Source organism: Narcine bancroftii, chromosome 9 (genome assembly GCF_036971445.1).
Source record: "Narcine bancroftii isolate sNarBan1 chromosome 9, sNarBan1.hap1, whole genome shotgun sequence".
Classification (NCBI taxonomy): Eukaryota; Metazoa; Chordata; class Chondrichthyes; order Torpediniformes; family Narcinidae; genus Narcine; species Narcine bancroftii.
In genome coordinates, this window is record NC_091477.1 from 55,839,915 (window position 1) to 55,860,086 (window position 20,172).

Below are 20,172 nucleotides of genomic sequence, written 5' to 3' on the forward strand. Positions count from 1 at the left end.
AGTCAACTCGCCTGCAGTCAACTCGCCTGCAGTCAACTCGCCTGCAGTCAACTCGCCTGCAGTCAACTCGCCTGCAGTCAACTCGCCTGCAGTCAACTCGCCTGCAGTCAACTCGCCTGCAGTCAACTCGCCTGCAGTCAACTCGCCTGCAGTCAACTCGCCAGCTCACTGAGCTCAAACCGACTGGTTGTGTTATTGCAGGAGCAGTGTAGCTACCACTACATCCCCCATTCGCTCGGGCCCCCCCCCCATTCGCTCGGGCCCCCCCCCCATTCGCTCGGGCCCCCCCCCCATTCGCTCGGGCCCCCCCCCATTCGCTCGGGCCCCCCCCCATTCGCTCGGGCCCCCCCCCATTCGCTCGGGCCCCCCCCCATTCGCTCGGGCCCCCCCCCATTCGCTCGGGCCCCCCCCATTCGCTCGGGCCCCCCCCATTCGCTCGGGCCCCCCCCCATTCGCTCGGGCCCCCCCCCATTCGCTCGGGCCCCCCCCCATTCGCTCGGGCCCCCCCCCTTCGCTCGGGCCCCCCCCCATTCGCTCGGGCCCCCCCCTTCGCTCGGGCCCCCCCTTCGCTCGGGCCCCCCCCCTTCGCTCGGGCCCCCCCCCATTCGCTCGGGCCCCCCCCCTTCGCTCGGGGCCCCCCCCTTCGCTCGGGCCCCCCCATTCGCTCGGGGCCCCCCCCATTCGCTCGGGCCCCCCCATTCGCTCGGCCCCCCCCCATTCGCTCGGCCCCCCCCCATTCGCTCGGGCCCCCCCCCATTCGCTCGGGCCCCCCCCCATTCGCTCGGGCCCCCCCCCATTCGCTCGGGCCCCCCCCCATTCGCTCGGGCCCCCCCCCATTCGCTCGGGCCCCCCCCATTCGCTCGGGCCCCCCCATTCGCTCGGGCCCCCCCCCATTCGCTCGGGCCCCCCCCCATTCGCTCGGGCCCCCCCCCATTCGCTCGGGCCCCCCCCCATTCGCTCGGGCCCCCCCCCATTCGCTCGGGCCCCCCCCCATTCGCTCGGGCCCCCCCCCATTCGCTCGGGCCCCCCCCCATTCGCTCGGGCCCCCCCCCATTCGCTCGGGCCCCCCCCCATTCGCTCGGGCCCCCCCCCATTCGCTCGGGCCCCCCCCCATTCGCTCGGGCCCTCCCCCATTCGCTCGGGCCCTCCCCCATTCGCTCGGGCCCTCCCCCATTCGCTCGGGCCCTCCCCCATTCGCTCGGGCCCTCCCCCATTCGCTCGGGCCCTCCCCCATTCGCTCGGGCCCTCCCCCATTCGCTCGGGCCCTCCCCCATTCGCTCGGGCCCTCCCCCATTCGCTCGGGCCCTCCCCCATTCGCTCGGGCCCTCCCCCATTCGCTCGGGCCCTCCCCCATTCGCTCGGGCCCTCCCCCATTCGCTCGGGCCCTCCCCCATTCGCTCGGGCCCTCCCCCATTCGCTCGGGCCCTCCCCCATTCGCTCGGGCCCTCCCCCATTCGCTCGGGCCCTCCCCCATTCGCTCGGGCCCTCCCCCATTCGCTCGGGCCCTCCCCCATTCGCTCGGGCCCTCCCCCATTCGCTCGGGCCCTCCCCCATTCGCTCGGGCCCTCCCCCATTCGCTCGGGCCCTCCCCCATTCGCTCGGGCCCTCCCCCATTCGCTCGGGCCCTCCCCCATTCGCTCGGGCCCTCCCCCATTCGCTCGGGCCCTCCCCCATTCGCTCGGGCCCTCCCCCATTCGCTCGGGCCCTCCCCCATTCGCTCGGGCCCTCCCCCATTCGCTCGGGCCCTCCCCCATTCGCTCGGGCCCTCCCCCATTCGCTCGGGCCCTCCCCCATTCGCTCGGGCCCTCCCCCATTCGCTCGGGCCCTCCCCCATTCGCTCGGGCCCTCCCCCATTCGCTCGGGCCCTCCCCCATTCGCTCGGGCCCTCCCCCATTCGCTCGGGCCCTCCCCCATTCGCTCGGGCCCTCCCCCATTCGCTCGGGCCCTCCCCCATTCGCTCGGGCCCTCCCCCATTCGCTCGGGCCCTCCCCCATTCGCTCGGGCCCTCCCCCATTCGCTCGGGCCCTCCCCCATTCGCTCGGGCCCTCCCCCATTCGCTCGGGCCCTCCCCCATTCGCTCGGGCCCTCCCCCATTCGCTCGGGCCCTCCCCCATTCGCTCGGGCCCTCCCCCATTCGCTCGGGCCCTCCCCCATTCGCTCGGGCCCTCCCCCATTCGCTCGGGCCCTCCCCCATTCGCTCGGGCCCTCCCCCATTCGCTCGGGCCCTCCCCCATTCGCTCGGGCCCTCCCCCATTCGCTCGGGCCCTCCCCCATTCGCTCGGGCCCTCCCCCATTCGCTCGGGCCCTCCCCCATTCGCTCGGGCCCTCCCCCATTCGCTCGGGCCCTCCCCCATTCGCTCGGGCCCTCCCCCATTCGCTCGGGCCCTCCCCCATTCGCTCGGGCCCTCCCCCATTCGCTCGGGCCCTCCCCCATTCGCTCGGGCCCTCCCCCATTCGCTCGGGCCCTCCCCCATTCGCTCGGGCCCTCCCCCATTCGCTCGGGCCCTCCCCCATTTTTTGCCGATTGCTTTTATTCCGGTTAACATGAGTTTTACTGTATATAAAAAATAGACCATGAATGCATATTAAAAGGGGGATCACATTGAATGGAAACCATAGTTTAATTTGCATATCCTTTCACAGCCCCCACACCCCTAATCCTACTATATCTGATAGTACTGGTTCCTTCTTTTGCATAATACCAGTTATTTATCTACCAGACATTTCAAAGGATAATTCATGAACACAATGATCAATACTTACTCGCTTGTTTGCTGTATGGATTTCCAATCTTCAGACACGTGAATGATGCGAACAGAGAAGATGCTGTGACTGTAAATAAGAACAAGGAAAAGTTTAATGTGAGAAGAAAAATATTTCAAATCTCTCACAGTAAAGCCCATGATCCATTACAATCCCTTTAGAAACATTGAGGCCCGGAATGTATTTTAAAATCACAATCCTCAACTGTGATTATCAGCCTGCATCTGAGAGTGGAAAAAAAATTATAAAATAATTTTAAAAGATTGAGGTACAAAATGATAAAATTACAAAATTATATTTTGTTCAATTTTTTCCAATCAAGCTTAAATCTCTCGTTGCAAATAGCTCTCACTAAATAAAACCTCAGAGGCCAGGTTAGGGCGGAGGAAGAATTATTTCAATAAACATCCATAACAAATCATTTCAAGGGCTCATTGTGCTTCTTGATCTAAGATTTGTCCTTCCCACTCCAATCCCAGGCTTGTCAAACTGAGCCACAATCATTTCTCATACAATGAAGGGAAAGATCCCAAATAAAAGCACTCACCTCCTACTGGAATTCTGATTCACATGTGTACTGGCCATGCTTTGATTTTTACGGCCTACTTTAAGAACTTTCCAGGCTTCTTCTGCATCACCCACATTGATCCAGGTCAGGTCTGATATACAAAAAGTAAAACTGCATCAAAATATTCAATTAATGTATCATTAACCACCAAAATTCTTAATTAGTTGACTTGTAAAAAGGGTATTTTGCTAACACTAGGATCCATTTTCCACATCAGTTTTCGCTGTTGTACTTTATTTTTGCAGAGGCTTCCCAAAATCAAATCATCACCACTGTCTACACCATATACTAGCTTACTTGTGTGAGTATGTTTTGATGCAACAGCTACTTAGATTATATTTCAGCTCCAGGAACTCGTGAAGCAAACAATTCCATGGACATGCATTGTAGCACACCTCATCAGAACAGGCTCAATAGTGACATGCGGGGCATTAATCCAAAGATTATGCGATGAAGTTATTCCCTGTGAAGACCTGCCTTGTTTCAGTCAGTAAAATGAAGTCAAACGCTCAAAGATAGGTTAATTAGACAGCATAATTACATCCTTAGTTTTTATTGTAAAAAGCATTTTTTTTTTTTAAATGTGAAAAACATGGATAAACACGTTGTTCCAAAAAGTACCTTTTACATAAGGGCTTCCATTTTTATCCTCACAGAGTTTTAAGGTTTGTCGCTTGCGGTTTGCAGTCGGAGCAGAGTCCAGCAAGTCAAAAGCAAGTTCGTTGTAAATTTCGAAGAAAGAGACCCAAATGGAATACTGGGTGTGCTCCTCCTGTGGGAGGACAACAGTGTCGTGATCAGCCCAGCTGGACGTAGTCTCTGAGAGAGGAAAGAATGAAGAGGAAAAACAAATGAGTGGGAGGACAACAATGTCGTGATCAGCCCAGCCGGATGTAGTCTCTGAGAGAGGAAAGAATGAAGAGGAAAAACAAATGAGTGAACATTTTTAGTCACAGCGACAAAAGTACAGGTACACGATTCTTTATACGAACCCTTGGGGGGGAGAGGGTGTTCCGGATTTTGGAATCTTCCGGATTTCAGAAAGCCCACCAAAATCGTGCTGTTGTATCCACCCCCACCCCCTTCCAGTGCCCCGGCCGGATTTTGAAGCTTTCCGGATTTTAGATAACTGGATAAAGGATTGTGTCCCTGATTTGCGATGGCTCGATGTTTCAACTGAGCAGACAATGGAAGCTATAACAATGCTTCAAAGTACATCAATGTAAGGGTCCAGAATGCATTGTAAAATTTATGCTGAAATCTTTGGCTTGGCTTTGCGGACGAAGATTTATGGAGGGGGTAAATGACCACGTCAGCTGCAGGCTCGATTGTGGCTGAAAAGTCCGATGCGGGACAGGCAGACACGGTTGCAGCGGTTGCAGGGGAAAATTGGTTGGTTGGGGTTGGGTGTTGGGTTTTTCCTCCTTTGTCTTTTGTCAGTGAGGTGGGCTCTGTGGTCTTCTTCAAAGGAGGTTGCTGCCCGCCGAACTGTGAGGCGCCAAGATGCATGGTTTGAGGCGACATCAGCCCACTGGCGGTGATCAATGTGGCAGGCACCAAGAGATTTCTTTAGGCAGTCCTTGTACCTCTTCTTTGGTGCACCTCTGACACGGTGGCCAGTGGAGAGCTCGCCATATAACACGATCTTGGGAAGGCGATGGTCCTCCATTCAGGAGACGTGACCTACCCAGCGCAGCTGGATCTTCAGCAGCGTGGACTCGATGCTGTCGGCCTCTGCCATCTCGAGTACTTCGATGTTAGGGATGAAGTCGCTCCAATGAATGCTGAGGATGGAGCGGAGACAACGCTGGTGGAAGCGTTCTAGGAGCCGTAGGTGATGTCGGTAGAGGACCCATGATTCGGAGCCGAGCAGGAGTGTGGGTATGACAACGGCTCTGTATACGCTTATCTTTGTGAGGTTTTTCAGTTGGTTGTTTTTCCAGACTCTTTTGTGTAGTCTTCCAAAGGCGCTATTTGCCTTGGCGAGTCTGTTGTCTATCTCGTTGTCGATCCTTGCATCTGATGAAATGGTGCAGCCGAGATAGGTAAACTGGTTGACCGTTCTGAGTTTTGTGTGCCCGATGGAGATGTGGGGGGGCTGGTAGTCATGGTGGGGAGCTGGCTGATGGAGGACCTCTGTTTTCTTCAGGCTGACTTCCAGACCAAACATTTTGGCAGTTTCCGCAAAACAGGACGTCAAGCGCTGAAGAGTTGGCTCTGAATGGACAACTAAAGCGGCATCGTCTGCAAAGAGTAGTTCACGGACAAGTTGCTCTTGTGTCTTGGTGTGAGCTTGCAGGCGCCTCAGATTGAAGAGACTGCCATCCGTGCCGTACCGGATGTAAACAGCGTCTTCATTGTTGAGGTCTTTCATGGCTTGGTTCAGCATCATGCTGAAGAAGATTGAAAAGAGGGTTGGTGCGAGAACACAGCCTTGCTTCATGCCATCTGGTGTAGGCTTCATGGTCAAGAACTCCATTGCCTCCAAACTCGAAAACCTCCCGACAGGCCACTTGGACCGGATCATGTCCATGTGTCTCCCCCTTCAAAACAAGCATCGCATCACCCTCATCAGTGTCTATGCTCCAACCCTCCAGGCAGAACCAGCAGAAAAGGACCAGTTCTACACTGACCTGCGCAACCTCATTCAATGCACCCCTACAGCCGACAAGGTTGTCATCCTTGGCGACTTCAACGCTCGCGTCGGCAAAGACTCAGAAACCTGGCCAAGAATCCTGGGCAAGCATGGTGTCGGCAAGTGCAACGACAATGGGCGCCTCCTGTTGGAGCTCTGCACAGAACAGCGGCTTGTCATTACAAACACCCTTTTTCAGCAGAGGGTCAGCCTGAAGACTACCTGGATGCATCCCCGATCCAAACACTGGCACCTCCTGGACTATGTCCTGGTGCGAGAAAGAGACAAATGAGATGTGCTCCACACCAGGGTCATGCCCAGCACTGAATGTCACACTGACCACCGGCTGGTTCGCTGCAAGCTCAACCTTCACTTCAAGCCAAAGCCCAGGAACAGTAAAGCCCCCAGAAAGAGGTTCAATGTTGGAAACCTGCAGTCAGACGAAGTGAGAGGAAACTTCCAGGCAAACCTCAAAGCAAAGCTCGACGATGCAATCCACCTCACGGACTCGTCCCCTGAAACCCTCTGGGATCAGCTGAAGACTACCATACTGCAATCCACTGAAGAGGTACTGGGCTTCTCCTCCAGGAAAAACAAGGACTGGTTCGACGATAACAGCCAGGAAATCCAGGAGCTGCTGGCAAAGAAGCGAGCTGCCCACCAGGCTCACCTTACAAAGCCGTCCTGTCCAGAGAAGAAACAAGTCTTCCGTCGCGCATGCAGCCATCTTCAGCGCAAACTCCGGGAGATCCAAAATGAGTGGTGGACTAGCCTCGCCAAGCGAACCCAGCTCAGCGCGGACATTGGCGACTTCAGGGGTTTCTACGAGGTTCTAAAGGCTGTGTACGGCCCCTCACCCCAAGTCCAAAGCCCGCTGCGCAGCTCAGACGGCAAAGTCCTCCTCAGCGACAAGATCTCCATCCTCAACCGATGGTCTGAACACTTCCAATCTCTTTTCAGTGCCAACCGCTCAGTCCAAGATTCCGCCCTGCTCCAGCTCCCTCAACAGCCCCTAAGGCTAGAGCTGGATGAGGTCCTCACCCAGGATGAGACATATAAGGCAATCGAACAACTGAAAAGTGGCAAAGCAGCAGGTATGGATGGAATCCCCCCAGAGGTCTGGAAGGCTGGCGGCAAAACTCTGCATGTCAAACTGCATGAGTTTTTCAAGCTTTGTTGTGACCAAGGAAAACTGCCTCAGGACCTTCGTGATGCCATCATCATCACCCTGTACAAAAACAAAGGCGAGAAATCAGACTGCTCAAGCTACAGGGGAATCACGCTGCTCTCCATTGCAGGCAAAATCTTCGCTAGGATTCTCCTAAATAGAATAGTACCTAGTGTCGCCGAGAATATTCTCCCAGAATCACAGTGCGGCTTTCGCGCAAACAGAGGAACTACTGACATGGTCTTTGCCCTCAGACAGCTCCAAGAAAAGTGCAGAGAACAAAACAAAGGACTCTACATCACCTTTGTTGACCTCACCAAAGCCTTCAACACCGTGAGCAGGAAAGGGCTTTGGCAAATACTAGAGCGCATCGGATGCCCACCAAAGTTCCTCAACATGGTTATCCAACTGCACGAAAACCAACAAGGTCGGGTCAGATACAGCAATGAGCTCTCCGAACCCTTATCCGTTATGCTGAAATGCATCTTGAGGAAATCCATTTCCCACCCCTCCCATTTTTCTACTTACAAAAAGTAATTAACTGGTCATCTATTTCAGTTGTCCGAGGAACCTTCCTCAGAAACAAAGAACTTGCTTGGAAACAAATTGGATATCACAAATCAGTGATTACATTTCACAGAAATCAGGTGAACAGCTTTGGTGTTTTGATCATATTAAAAGTACTTAAAATGGCAAATTCTTTTCACAGGACACTTTACAAGCTGGCAACTCATGATCTTTGTACAAAGCACATCAGGAAACATGCAAGAGAATTAAATGCTGATCAAGTTCAGGTTCAAAAAACTACCTTCAACATTACTGATAGATGACATGCCCCCAATTCCACTATCAGAGTCACAGCTGATACCTTCCCTCACTCTGAAGTCTATATTCTTTTTCATTGGCGTTTGCAGGTCCTCCTGGATAAAGTTTTAAAAAAAAAACAAGATTACTATCAGAGTGTTTAGCACCAGATCTTCAGATATTTCAAACCATAACAAGTTTGGGTAGAGACGATACAATTGTGTCTCATCCTAGGAACACTCACATTGCAAACTGAAATCAAAATGCAATGAGATGGAACAGGCAGAACAAAGCTGAACATAGTGTTGATGTTTATACAAATGGATACAATTATCCCTCTCGGAATCCCAGCTACTGAAGCAGGCAGTTTAACTTCCACTTGACCACCTTTGGAAGTTGCAAAACAGAACATTTTCAGGCATTCAACAAAACATTTCCCATTCCATACAACAAAATCACAAACACAACGTTCCACACTGCACAATGACACGGATGACGAAGAGATTATAAATCAGCAAACAATGAGATATTGGAGGGCCAGTTGAATTCCTCCTCCAGCATATTATTGTTTGCTCAAGATCCAGCATCAGCAGTTTTTGTGTTTCTCAAAATGATAGGCATTTTAATAAAATCAACTTTTATATGCTTTTCTCAATTGCCAGGCTCTCTTGCATAGGGAAAGGGATAAATAAAAATTACCAAACTTCAATATTAATTACCAAATATTGGAATTACATTTACTGGTTCTTAGTTTCTCCCAAGCTTTTCATCTTCATTGGTCTATTGATCTACAACTAGTCAATCACAATCAGAAAGTCTTCCACCGGAATTTTACTATTTTAATGTAGTCCAAAAAACCTCAGTTGTGGTGGAAATTAATGCATGAAGGAGAAGGTAGGAATTTTGGTTCAGAAAAGGCAAATTAGATTTATTTTTCACCTGTAGAATCAATAATACCGACTTGGAAGAACCTTTTAATTCTTGCAATTTTTATAATGCAACATCTGCATTCTACCCTAGCCCAGTAGAAATAGGAAACTAGGTAGGTTACAAAAATGAACATAATAAACAACCAAGTTCACATATTTTGAGAACAGTGTGGCACCATAGAAGACTGGATGTAGTTCTTAGTAGAGTTTAACAGAAATGAGTAGGCTTATTGGACTCTACAGTTTAGAAAAATGGATCACCCAAAGAGGTCTCAGCTTATGCACAAACTCGGCACACGGTAAAAATTCAAAACTGACCTCTCGAACAATGCCTAGTAGAGAAAGTTTCTTCAGCTCCTCTTGCCTCACCATCTTGTTATCTAATTTGATAACATCATTACAGAGGTTAGGCTTTAGGTCCATCCTGGGATATAGTTTTCCTTGGATACTGTTGAAAATTACTGCCAGAGACCGTGGCAAGATTCCATTATTTTGCCTAGTGCCTATAAAGTGGAATTCAATTAGAATCAGTTAAAAGAGAGCACAGAAACAAGCCCTTTCACCAAACCATGATGCCCATCTGCATTCATCCATTTGCCCACAGTCAATAGCCCTCTACTTGTATATTCCAATTCAAGTACCTGTCCAAATACCTTTTCAACATTTGCCTTTACCATTTCCTCGACCAACTCCCTCCAGATATTCACCACAGTTCTCCACAACAGAGAACTCCTTCAAGTTGGGGCATTAAAATTAAAATATCCTATATGCTGTCGTAACAAAAATATAACCTTAAATTCAGGGTCATCCTAGACACAGAGTCTAAAATCCATACCTTGACGGCTTAGTCTCAACCTTGCTGCAATCTTCACGTGGGCTCTGATGCAATTTTGCGCGTATTCCATTATTTGTGAAGTCTCAGCGCTCCTCTGTGGAGTCTACCCACCCAAGGCAGTTGGCTCTGTACAGGCTTTAAGCAGCCTGTTACAGGGAGCTGACAGTAGTTTATTTTAAAATATCCATATAAAATTGGAGTGTTTACGTGATAATTTGTTATTAAAATATTGTGATTTGCTCTTAACAGCTTCCACTAGTCAGCGGTAAGTACCAAATTAAGGGGTCATCTTATACACAGGGCAGTGTTTAAACCAACATTTTAGGTGGAAACTCTGGGGTCATCCTATGCACAAGTTGCCCTAATAAGATGGCATATACAGTAGATCCTATATGTATTTTACCTTGAATAGTATAGGTTTTTCCAGAGTTTGTTACACCATAGGTATAAACCAAGCAATTCTGTCCTGTCAAGGCTTCTTTTACCAGGTTCTTCATCACAACATCAAAGAACAATTTCTGGCTTGTCTCAGGATCAAATATCTGAAGAAAAAGTGTCAATTTTATGTTAATTAGGACAATTCTACAATTTTGCTTGCAAAGAATTAATGATTGGTTGATTTTGTCTTAATACCATGTTATCTACTGGGGGAAAAAAAAATCGATTGGCTACTTGCAACAATAAAATGTAGTACTTCTATCAGATGGCCATAAAATATTCCACACCCTCAAAGCAACTTGAACACAGCTAAGTAATTATTAGATTAAAAACTACAAGGAGTAATGACCATTATAAATTTGAATTTTACAATGGCAGCTGATAAATACTAAGTAGAGTTAATAACCTAATATGGATTAATAATAACTGGAGAAACAGTAAAGTGTGAAGCCATCATTAAAAATACAAGCTGGCGCTAATGTCACTTAAAATGAAAGGAGTCAGGTTTAGCGTGTGTAATTCCCACAGTATGGTTGACTCCCATCTGCTCTCCAAGATTATTTAGAAATCTGCTCATTTGTACTAAGTTGCTGTTGCAAAACTCAAAACTGGTTAGAACATTCACCATTGACCTAGCCATTGACAAGACAAGGGCAAACCAGCTACCTTGTTTTTGTAAACAGAGGGCACGCCTAGTTTAGGAGAGAAGTTCCAGACTGCTGAAGCGATAAATTAAACTCAAAAACTGCTTGAAATCCAAATAAAAACAGAAAATGCTAAAAAATCTCAGATCAGACTATGAGAAGCAGTGCACGTTCCTGATCTGGAAACTTCCATCAGTATGAGTGAAGCAAATGTTGGATTTTTCTCATCTTATTGATTACCAATATTGAATAATTCAATTATTGCCCTAAAGCACATCAGGAATGCAGAAAACGACCTGGTCTTTGTTCATTTGACTGGTTTAGATGTTTTAAAAAGAACAGAATGGGAGGAGTAGCATCCCTGGTCAGGGATAGTATCACAGCTATAGAAAGGGAAGACATTGCAGAGGGAGTGTCCACTGAGTCAGTGTGGGTGGAAGTCAGCAATCACTTTACTAGTAGTCTATAGGCCCCCCAAATAGCCCTCAAGACACAGAGGAGCAGATAAGCAGGCAGATTTTGGAATTGTGCGGGAAATACATGGTTGTAGTTATGCGTAATTTCAACTTCTCTAATATTGACTAGCACCTACTGACTGCAAGAGGGATACTTGGGGCTGAATTTGTCAGGTATGTACGAGGATTCCTGACACAGTATGTGGACTGGTCCGACTAGAGGAGAGGCCATACTGGATCTGGGGAAAAACCTGGTCAGATGGCGGACCTCTCAATGGGGGAGAATTTTAGTGAGAGTGACCACATCTCCCTTAGCTTCAACATAGCTATGGAAAAGGATAAAAACATCCAAGATGGGAAAGTTCTTAACTGGGGAAGGGATAATATGGAGGGATGAGGCACGAACTAGCAAAAATAAATTGGAAACATATTTAAGGGTGAAAACTCAGATGTGGAGGAAGTTTAGGGACCAACTGTCCAGGGTTCAGGATAGGTTTGTCTCCATTGAAACAAGGAAAAGATGGTAGAAAAAGGAAAATATGCCTAATGAAACAAATCAGGCAACTAGTTAAAAGCAAGAAAGAAATATATATTAGATATAGGAAGCAGGAAACAGGAAAGCCTCATGAGAAGAATATGGTAGCCAGGAAGGAGCTTAAGAAAGGGCTTAGAGCTTGAATGGGGTATGAAGAATTATGGAGAACCCCAAGGCATTCTATGGATATGTGAAGAACAGAAGGATGACTGAGTTGTGAATAATGTTTTTTTAAATTTTATTTGGTTATTTGCTTTCTTTGTGTATTGGGACGGAGGATTAAAAATACAATGCAATGCATAAATGATTAATAATTGATGTAATTATTTTCAATGTTACTTGCAATGTAGATGAAAGCTCTAAAATAATTAAATAATTAAAAACAGGATGACAAGAGTGAAGGTGGGAACGATAAAGGAAGCAACATGTGCCTGGAGGCAGAGGAGGTTGGGGAGGTCCTAAAGAATACTTTGCAAGAGTAGGACCTCCCCAAGAGTAAGAAAAGGGCCTTGATCACAGTGAAGTTGAAATTGAACAGGCCTGTGTGCTGGAGAATGTGGAGATTAGGAAGTGGTAGTGTTGGATCTTCTTAAAAACATTTAAGATGGTTAAGTCCCTGAGGCCAGACATGATGTACCCCAGGCTGCTGTGTGAAGTGAGAGAAGAGATGACTGGGGCAGTGGCAATGATCTTTGAATCTTCTTTGGTTGCAGGGGAGGTGCTGGAGGACTAGAGTGCAGCAAATACAGGCCCCTTGTTTAAAAAAGGGTAAGAGGGAGTATCCTTGGAATTATAGATTGGTGAGTCTTACATCAGTGGTATGTAAACTAATGGGAGAGGATTCTTAAGCATAGGATCTATGAGCATGTGGAGATGTACAGTCTACTAAAGGATAGTCAACATGGCTTTGTGAAGGGAAGGTCATGAGTCTAATTGTCTTTTTTGAGGAGGTATCAAAAGAAATTGATGGTAGGGCAGTAGATGTGGTCTACATGGATTTTAGCAAGGCATTTGACAAGGTCCCTCACGAGAAACTCATCCAGAAAGTCATGAGGCATGGGATCAGTGGAACCTTGGGTGTGTGGATAAAAAATAGGGTTGTAGGAAAAAAGCAGAACTGTAATGGAAGGAAAGTATTCTGCCTGGAGGTCTGTGACTATGGAGTGCCACATAGATCTGTTCTGGGATCCCAGCTCTTTGTGATTTTTATCATTGACCTGGATGAAGAGATGGAAGGATGGGTTAGTAAGTTTGCAGATGACTCAAAGATTGGAGGAGTTGTGGATGGAGCTGAAGGTTGTCGAAGGTTACGAGGATATCAACAGGATGGAGAGTTGGGCAGAAAAATGGCTGATGGATTTCAATCCAGATAAGTGTGAGGTGATGCATTTTGGAAGGACAAACCAGAAGGCTGAGTACAAGGCTAATAATCGGAGGGACCTTGGAGTTCAAATACACAAATCCTTCAAGGCTGTCGCACAGGTTGATAGGATAGTTAAGGCAGCCTATGGGATCCTGGCTTCATTAATGGGGGATTGAATCCAGGAGTAGGTGGTCATTTTAATTGTTGTTTGGATCCTTTATTGGATAAATCTCGAAAAACTTTGAAGAAAATAAAGATTGCTGAACGACTGTCAGTATTAATGAAAGATCTAAATTTGGTGGAAATTTGGAGATTAAACCCAACTGAGAAAGACTTTTCATTTTATTCAGCTAGACATGATTCTTTTTCTAGAATTGATTTTTTTTTAAAGAATCGGCACAATTTCAGTATTCTCATTCTGAATATAAAAGTAGGATTTTGTCCGATCATCCTTATTATTAATTTATGTTGGTTCAGAAACCGTTGAAACTGTATATCGCTGGAGATTTAATGCAATGTTATTAAAACAACCTGAGTTTATTAATTATTAGGGAACATATTACATTCTTTTTACAAAAGAATGTAAATTCAGTACAAAGTAAGTTTACTCTATGGGATCCTTTAAAAGTGTATTTAAAGGGTCAGATTATGAGTTATTCGACTAGAGTTAAGAAGCAATATTTGGCAGAGGCAAAATTTGGAAAAGGAGATAAGATGTTTTAGAAAAAGAGTTACAACGGAACTTGACAGAAGATAAAAAGGCTTATTTAACTAAACTGAAATTACATTTATAATACTTTGCAAACATATAAATATGAGAAATTGATACAAAGGTCTAAACAGCATTATTATGAATTAGGGGGAAATGCTCAAAGTATTAGCATGGCAGTTGAAGACTCAAGGACAATAAATGCAATAAGGAAAAATTTGGTGGTTACCTATAAACCCCAGGAGATTAATGATGAATTTCATTCATTTTATCAAGAATTATATACTTCTGGGGTGGTTTAGGATAGTAATCGGATTGAGTCCTTTTTGGCTAATTTAGATTTACCGTTTTTGAATGACAAGGATATGAAGGAATTAGATAGTTTCTTTACTGATTTAGAAATTAAAGAAATGTGACAAACTATGCCAAGTGAGAAATCACCAGAAGGTGGATTTACTTTAGAGTTTTATAAAGAATTTTATGATTTATTGCTCCCTGCATTTATGGATGTATTGAAGCAAGCCACAGAAACGGGTTCATTTCCTTAGTTATTCCAAAAAAAGATAAGAGATCCTTTGAAAGTGGCTTCTTATAGACTGATCTCCTTAGTAGATGTAGATTACAAAATAGTAGCGAAGGTTTTAGCTAATGGGCTTGCTAAATGTTTACCACAATTAATACATGTAGATCAAGCAGGATTTATTAATAGATATTCTGCTGATAACATTGTTAAATTAATTACATTAATCAAGGCATCAAGAAAGCAACCCAACCAACCAATGACAGTAGCATTAGATGCTGAAAAAAATCTTTGATCGAGTGGAGTGGAATTTTTTTTTTAATTTAAAGTTCTGGAGAGACTTAAATTTGGACCACTCTTTATTGGTTGGATGAAGGCTATATATAAAAATTTGTCAGCCAGGGTGGTGACAAATGGACAAATATCATCTTTATTTAATTTGACTAGATCAAATAGACAAGGTTGCCCTTTGTCGCCAGCCTAATATGAGGTTCTCACCCTGGATGAGACATATAAGGCAATCGAACAACTGAAAAGTGGCAAAGCAGCAGGTATGGATGGAATCCCCCCAGAGGTCTGGAAGGCTGGCGGCAAAACTCTGCATGCCAAATTGCATGAGTTTTTCAAGCTTTGTTGGGACCAAGGAAAACTGCCTCAGGATCTTCGTGATGCCACCATCATCACCCTGTACAAAAACAAAGGCGAGAAATCAGACTGCTCAAACTACAGGGGAATCACGTTGCTCTCCATTGCAGGCAAAATCTTCGCTAGGATTCTACTAAATAGAATAATACCTAGTGTCGCCGAGAATATTCTCCCAGAATCACAGTGCGGCTTTCGCGCAAACAGAGGAACTACTGACATGGTCTTTGCCCTCAGACAGCTCCAAGAAAAGTGCAGAAAACAAAACAAAGGACTCTACATCACCTTTGTTGACTTCACCAAAGCCTTCGACACCGTGAGCAGGAAAGGGCTTTGGCAAATACTAGAGCGCATCGGATGTCCCCCAAAGTTCCTCAACATGATTATCCAACTGCACGAAAACCAACAAGGTCGGGTCAGATACAGCAATGAGCTCTCTGAACCCTTCTCCATTAACAATGGCGTGAAGCAAGGCTGTGTTCTCGCACCAACCCTCTTTTCAATCTTCTTCAGCATGATGCTGAACCAAGCCATGAAAGACCCCAACAATGAAGACGCTGTTTACATCCGGTACCGCACGGATGGCAGTCTCTTCAATCTGAGGCGCCTGAAAGCTCACACCAAGACACAAGAGCAACTTGTCCGTGAACTACTCTTTGCAGACGATGCCGCTTTAGTTGCCCATTCAGAGCCAGCTCTTCAGCGCTTGACGTCCTGCTTTGTGGAAACTGCCAAAATGTTTGGCCTGGAAGTCAGCCTGAAGAAAACTGAGGTCCTCCAACAGCCAGCTCCCCACCATGACTACCAGCCCCCCCACATCTCCATCGGGCACACAAAACTCAAAACTGTCAACCAGTTTACCCATCTCGGCTGCACCATTTCATCAGATGCAAGGATCGACAATGAGATAGACAACAGACTCGCCAAGGTAAATAGCGCCTTTGGAAGACTACACAAAAGAGTCTGGAAAAACAACCAACTGAAAAACCTCACAAAGATAAGCGTATACAGAGCCGTTGTCACACCCACACTCCTGTTCGGCTCCGAATCATGGGTCCTCTACCGGCACCACCTACGGCTCCTAGAACGCTTCCACCAGCGTTGTCTCCGCTCCATCCTCAACATCCATTGGAGCGCTTTCATCCCTAACGTCGAAGTACTCGAGATGGCAGAGGTCGACAGCATCGAGTCCACGCTGCTGAAGATCCAGCTGCGCTGGATGGGTCACATCTCCAGAATGGAGGACCGTCGCCTTCCCAAGATCGTGTTATATGGCGAGCTCTCCACTGGCCACCGTGACAGAGGTGCACCAAAGAAAAGGTACAAGGACTGCCTAAAGAAATCTCTTGGTGCCTGCCACATTGACCACCGCCAGTGGGCTGATAACGCCTCAAACCGTGCATCTTGGCGCCTCACAGTTTGGCGGGCAGCAACCTCCTTTGAAGAAGACCGCAGAGCCCACCTCACTGACAAAAGGCAAAGGAGGAAAAACCCAACACCCAACCCCAACCAACCAATTTTCCCCTGCAACCGCTGCAACCGTGTCTGCCTGTCCCGCATCGGACTTGTCAGCCACAAACGAGCCTGCAGCTGACGTGGACTTTTTACCCCCTCCATAAATCTTCGTCCGCGAAGCCAAGCCAAAGAAGAATATGCATTGGTTATAGAACCATTGGCTCAAACTATTAGACAAGATGTTAATATTAAAGGAATTAAAGTAGGTGAGGATGAATATAAAATTAATTTGTTTGCAGATGGTGTTAATATATTTAACACATCCTAAAGAATCTTTGGCGAAACTTCAAAATCGTTTGGAACAGTATGGAGAAATGTCAGGTTATAAAGTTAATTGGAATAAAAGTGAAATATTACCAATTTCAGGTGAGGACTATTCATCTAAACAGATGACACAATTCCGGTTGTCCTAATAAAATTAAATATTTAGGTGTAACTGTCGATGTTGATTATCAAAGTTTATATAAATTATGTTACTTTACTAAATAAAATCAAATTTGATCTGAATAGATGGAAGGATTTACCTTTAACTTTAATAGGGTGAGTGAATTGTATTGAAATGAATATTTTTCCATGTATTCAATATCTTTTTTAATCTATTTCCTTGTTTACTTCCAAAGGGTTTTTTAAAAAAGAATTAAATGCGTCAGTGTGACTATTTTTATGGAAAATAAATTATCTAGAGTATCATTACAAAAGTTGACATGAAAATATGCGTTGGAGGACTCTAATTACCACTTTTTCAGAATTATTATGAGGCCGCTCAATTAAAATTTATTTATAGGATATTTGATATTGATCAACCTCCTATATGGGCTAAAGTTGAGTTAGCACAGATTTTGGAATCTAATGTACATCAATTTATATACAAATGGAATCCCCATCTTTGACAAAATTATGTTACCAGTATTGAGACATTTGATGGAGATTTAGTATAAAAGAGATCAAATTATAGGAACTAAAAGTAAAATTTCAGCTAAGACTCCATTATATCAGAATAAATAATTCCTTTTTCAGTGAATAATTATTATTTGAAAACCTGGGAACTGAAAGGTATTAAACTTGAGGATTGTTTTGAGGTGGGTATGTTTCTTTCTTTTACTAGACTTAAGAAAAAATTTGGGATATTGCCAAATTCTTTATTTGCATATTATCAAATGCGTGCTTTATTAATGGATCATTTTGGACGTGATTTGACATTACCTAAACAAACTAAATTTGAAATTTTAATTCTTGGTGTAAAAAAAAGGTTTCTGAAATGTATGCTTTGTTACAAGAGAAGATGATTAAGCAAGATTTATATAAAACAGAATAAATGGAAGAAGATTTTATCTATTTTATTGTCTCCAGAAGAATGGATGACTAAATTATTAATGTGAGATATAGTTTAGTCAATTATAATTTCTTGCATCAGTTATATTTAACTCCCGAGAAGTTAAAAAGATATGGCTTTAGTTCTTCAGATTTGAGCTTTCATTGTGGAAAACAGATCGGTACTTTTCTACATTCAATTTGGACCTGTGGAAAAGTCAAACCTTTTTGGGAAAGAATTATGGAGTTTTTGAAAGATTTATTCAAATTTAAATTAATACTTGATCCATTACTTTTTTTTAAAATGGGTCATACTATAACCTTAACAACGGGTTTAAGATTGGACAAATTTCAAATTGCATTTATTCGCCTGGCTTTGGCTGTAGCCAGGAAATGTATTGCAATTACATGAAGAATGATATTGAACTGAATATACATGGATGGCATAATGAGTTGAGATCTTATATTTATTTAGAAAAGATAACATAATTTGCATAATAATTATTCCTTTTATTAAAATGTGGACTCCATATTTGATATGTATGGGTTTGGATATATCTTAAAAGTTTTTTTTGAAGATGTTAAGAATTTGGCACACTCCATAGCAATGGATAATTTTGGCTCTTTTTGTAGGGGCAGTTAGGGGTGGAAAGTGGGGAGAGGTGGGAGGGGGGATGAGTACTAGGGGGGATATTATGTATTTTGTAGGGTTTTAATTTTATTTTCTACCTGTATTTTATATCTTAGTTTCTTTTAAAAAAAGGACTAGAGGTCAAGTTTCAACTCTACAAATCTCTGGTAAGGCCAGATCTGACCATCTGGAAGGCTGGCGGCAAAACTCTGCATGCCAAACTGCATGAGTTTTTCAAGCTTTATTGAGACCAAGGAAAACTGCTTCAGGACCTTCGTGATGCCATCATGAACACCCTGTACAAAAACAAAGATGAGAAATCAGACTGCTCAAACTACAGGGGAATCACACTGCTCTCCATTGCAGGCAAAATCTTCGCTAGGATTCTCCAAAATAGAATAATACCTTGTGTCGCCGAGAATGTTCTCCCAGAATCACAGTGCGGCTTTCGCGCAAACAGAGGAACTACTGACATGGTCTTTGCCCTCAGACAGCTCCAAGAAAAGTGCAGAGAACAAAACAAAGGACTCTACATCACCTTTGTTGATCTCACCAAAGCCTTCAACACCGTGAGCAGGAAAGGGCTTTGGCAAATACTAGAGCGCATCGGATGCCCCCCAAAGTTCCTCAACATGGTTATCCAACTGCACGAAAACCAACAAGGTCGGGTCAGATACAGCAATGAGCTCTCTAAACCCTTCTTCATTAACAATGGCGTGAAGCAAGGTTTCGTTCTCGCACCAACCCTCTTTTCAATCTTCTTCAGCATGATGCTGAACCAAGCCATGAAAGACCTCAACAATGAAGACGCTGTTTACATCCGGTACCGCACGGATAGCAGTCTCTTCAATCTGAGGCGCCTGCAAGCTCACACCAAGACGCAAGAGCAACTTGTCCGTGAACCACTCTTTGCAGACGATGCTGCTCTAGTTGCCCATTCAGAGCCAGCTCTTCAGCGCTTGACGTCCTGTTTTGCAGAAACTGCCAAAATGTTTGGCCTGGAAGTCAGCCTGAAGAAAACTGAGGTCCTCCATCAGCCAGCTCCCCACCATGACTATCAGCCCCCCACATCTCCATCGGGCACACAAAACTCAAAACGGTCAACCAGTTTACCTATCTCGGCTGCACCATTTCATCAGATGCAAGGATCGATAACGAGATAGACAACAGACTCGCCAAGGCAAATAGCGCCTTTGGAAGACTACACAAAAGAATCTGGAAAAACAACCAACTGAAAAACCTCACAAAGATAAGCGTATGCAGAGCCGTTGTCATACCCATACTCCTGTTCGGCTCAGAATCATGGGTCCTCTACCGGCATCACCTATGGCTCCTAGAACACTTCCACCAGCGTTGTCTCTGCTCCATCCTCAACATTCATTGGAGCGACTTCATCCCTAACATCGAAGTACTCGAGATGGCAGAGGCCGACAGCATCGAATCCACTCTGTTGAAGATCCAACTGCGCTGGATAGGTCACGTCTCCAGAATGGAGGACCATCGCCTTCCCAAGATCGTGTTATATGGCGAGCTCTCCACTGGCCATCGTGTCAGAGGTGCACCAAAGAAGAGGTACAAGGACTGCCTAAAGAAATCTCTTGGTGCCTGCCACATTGACCACCGCCAGTGGGCTGATATCGCCTCAAACCGTGCATCTTGGCACCTCACAGTTCGCGGGCAGCAACCTCCTTTGAAGAAGAGTGCAGA

The 20,172-nt window shown here is 45.7% G+C and overlaps 1 protein-coding gene across 5 annotated transcripts in view; it reads right to left on the reverse strand.

The window, feature by feature from the left end:
* Positions 1 to 20,172, reverse strand: part of kif20a (kinesin family member 20A) — a 122,426-nt gene that overhangs the window by 83,010 nt on the left and 19,244 nt on the right. For all 5 annotated transcript variants that reach the window (XM_069899213.1, XM_069899209.1, XM_069899210.1 and 2 more), the window contains exons 4-9: positions 10,106 to 10,244; positions 9,186 to 9,370; positions 7,943 to 8,054; positions 3,953 to 4,150; positions 3,311 to 3,422; positions 2,764 to 2,832 (exon numbers count right to left, since the gene is read on the reverse strand). In XM_069899213.1, the coding sequence (XP_069755314.1) occupies positions 2,764 to 2,832; positions 3,311 to 3,422; positions 3,953 to 4,150; positions 7,943 to 8,054; positions 9,186 to 9,370; positions 10,106 to 10,244 (815 nt within the window). The remainder of the gene's footprint in view (positions 1 to 2,763; positions 2,833 to 3,310; positions 3,423 to 3,952; positions 4,151 to 7,942; positions 8,055 to 9,185; positions 9,371 to 10,105; positions 10,245 to 20,172) is intronic.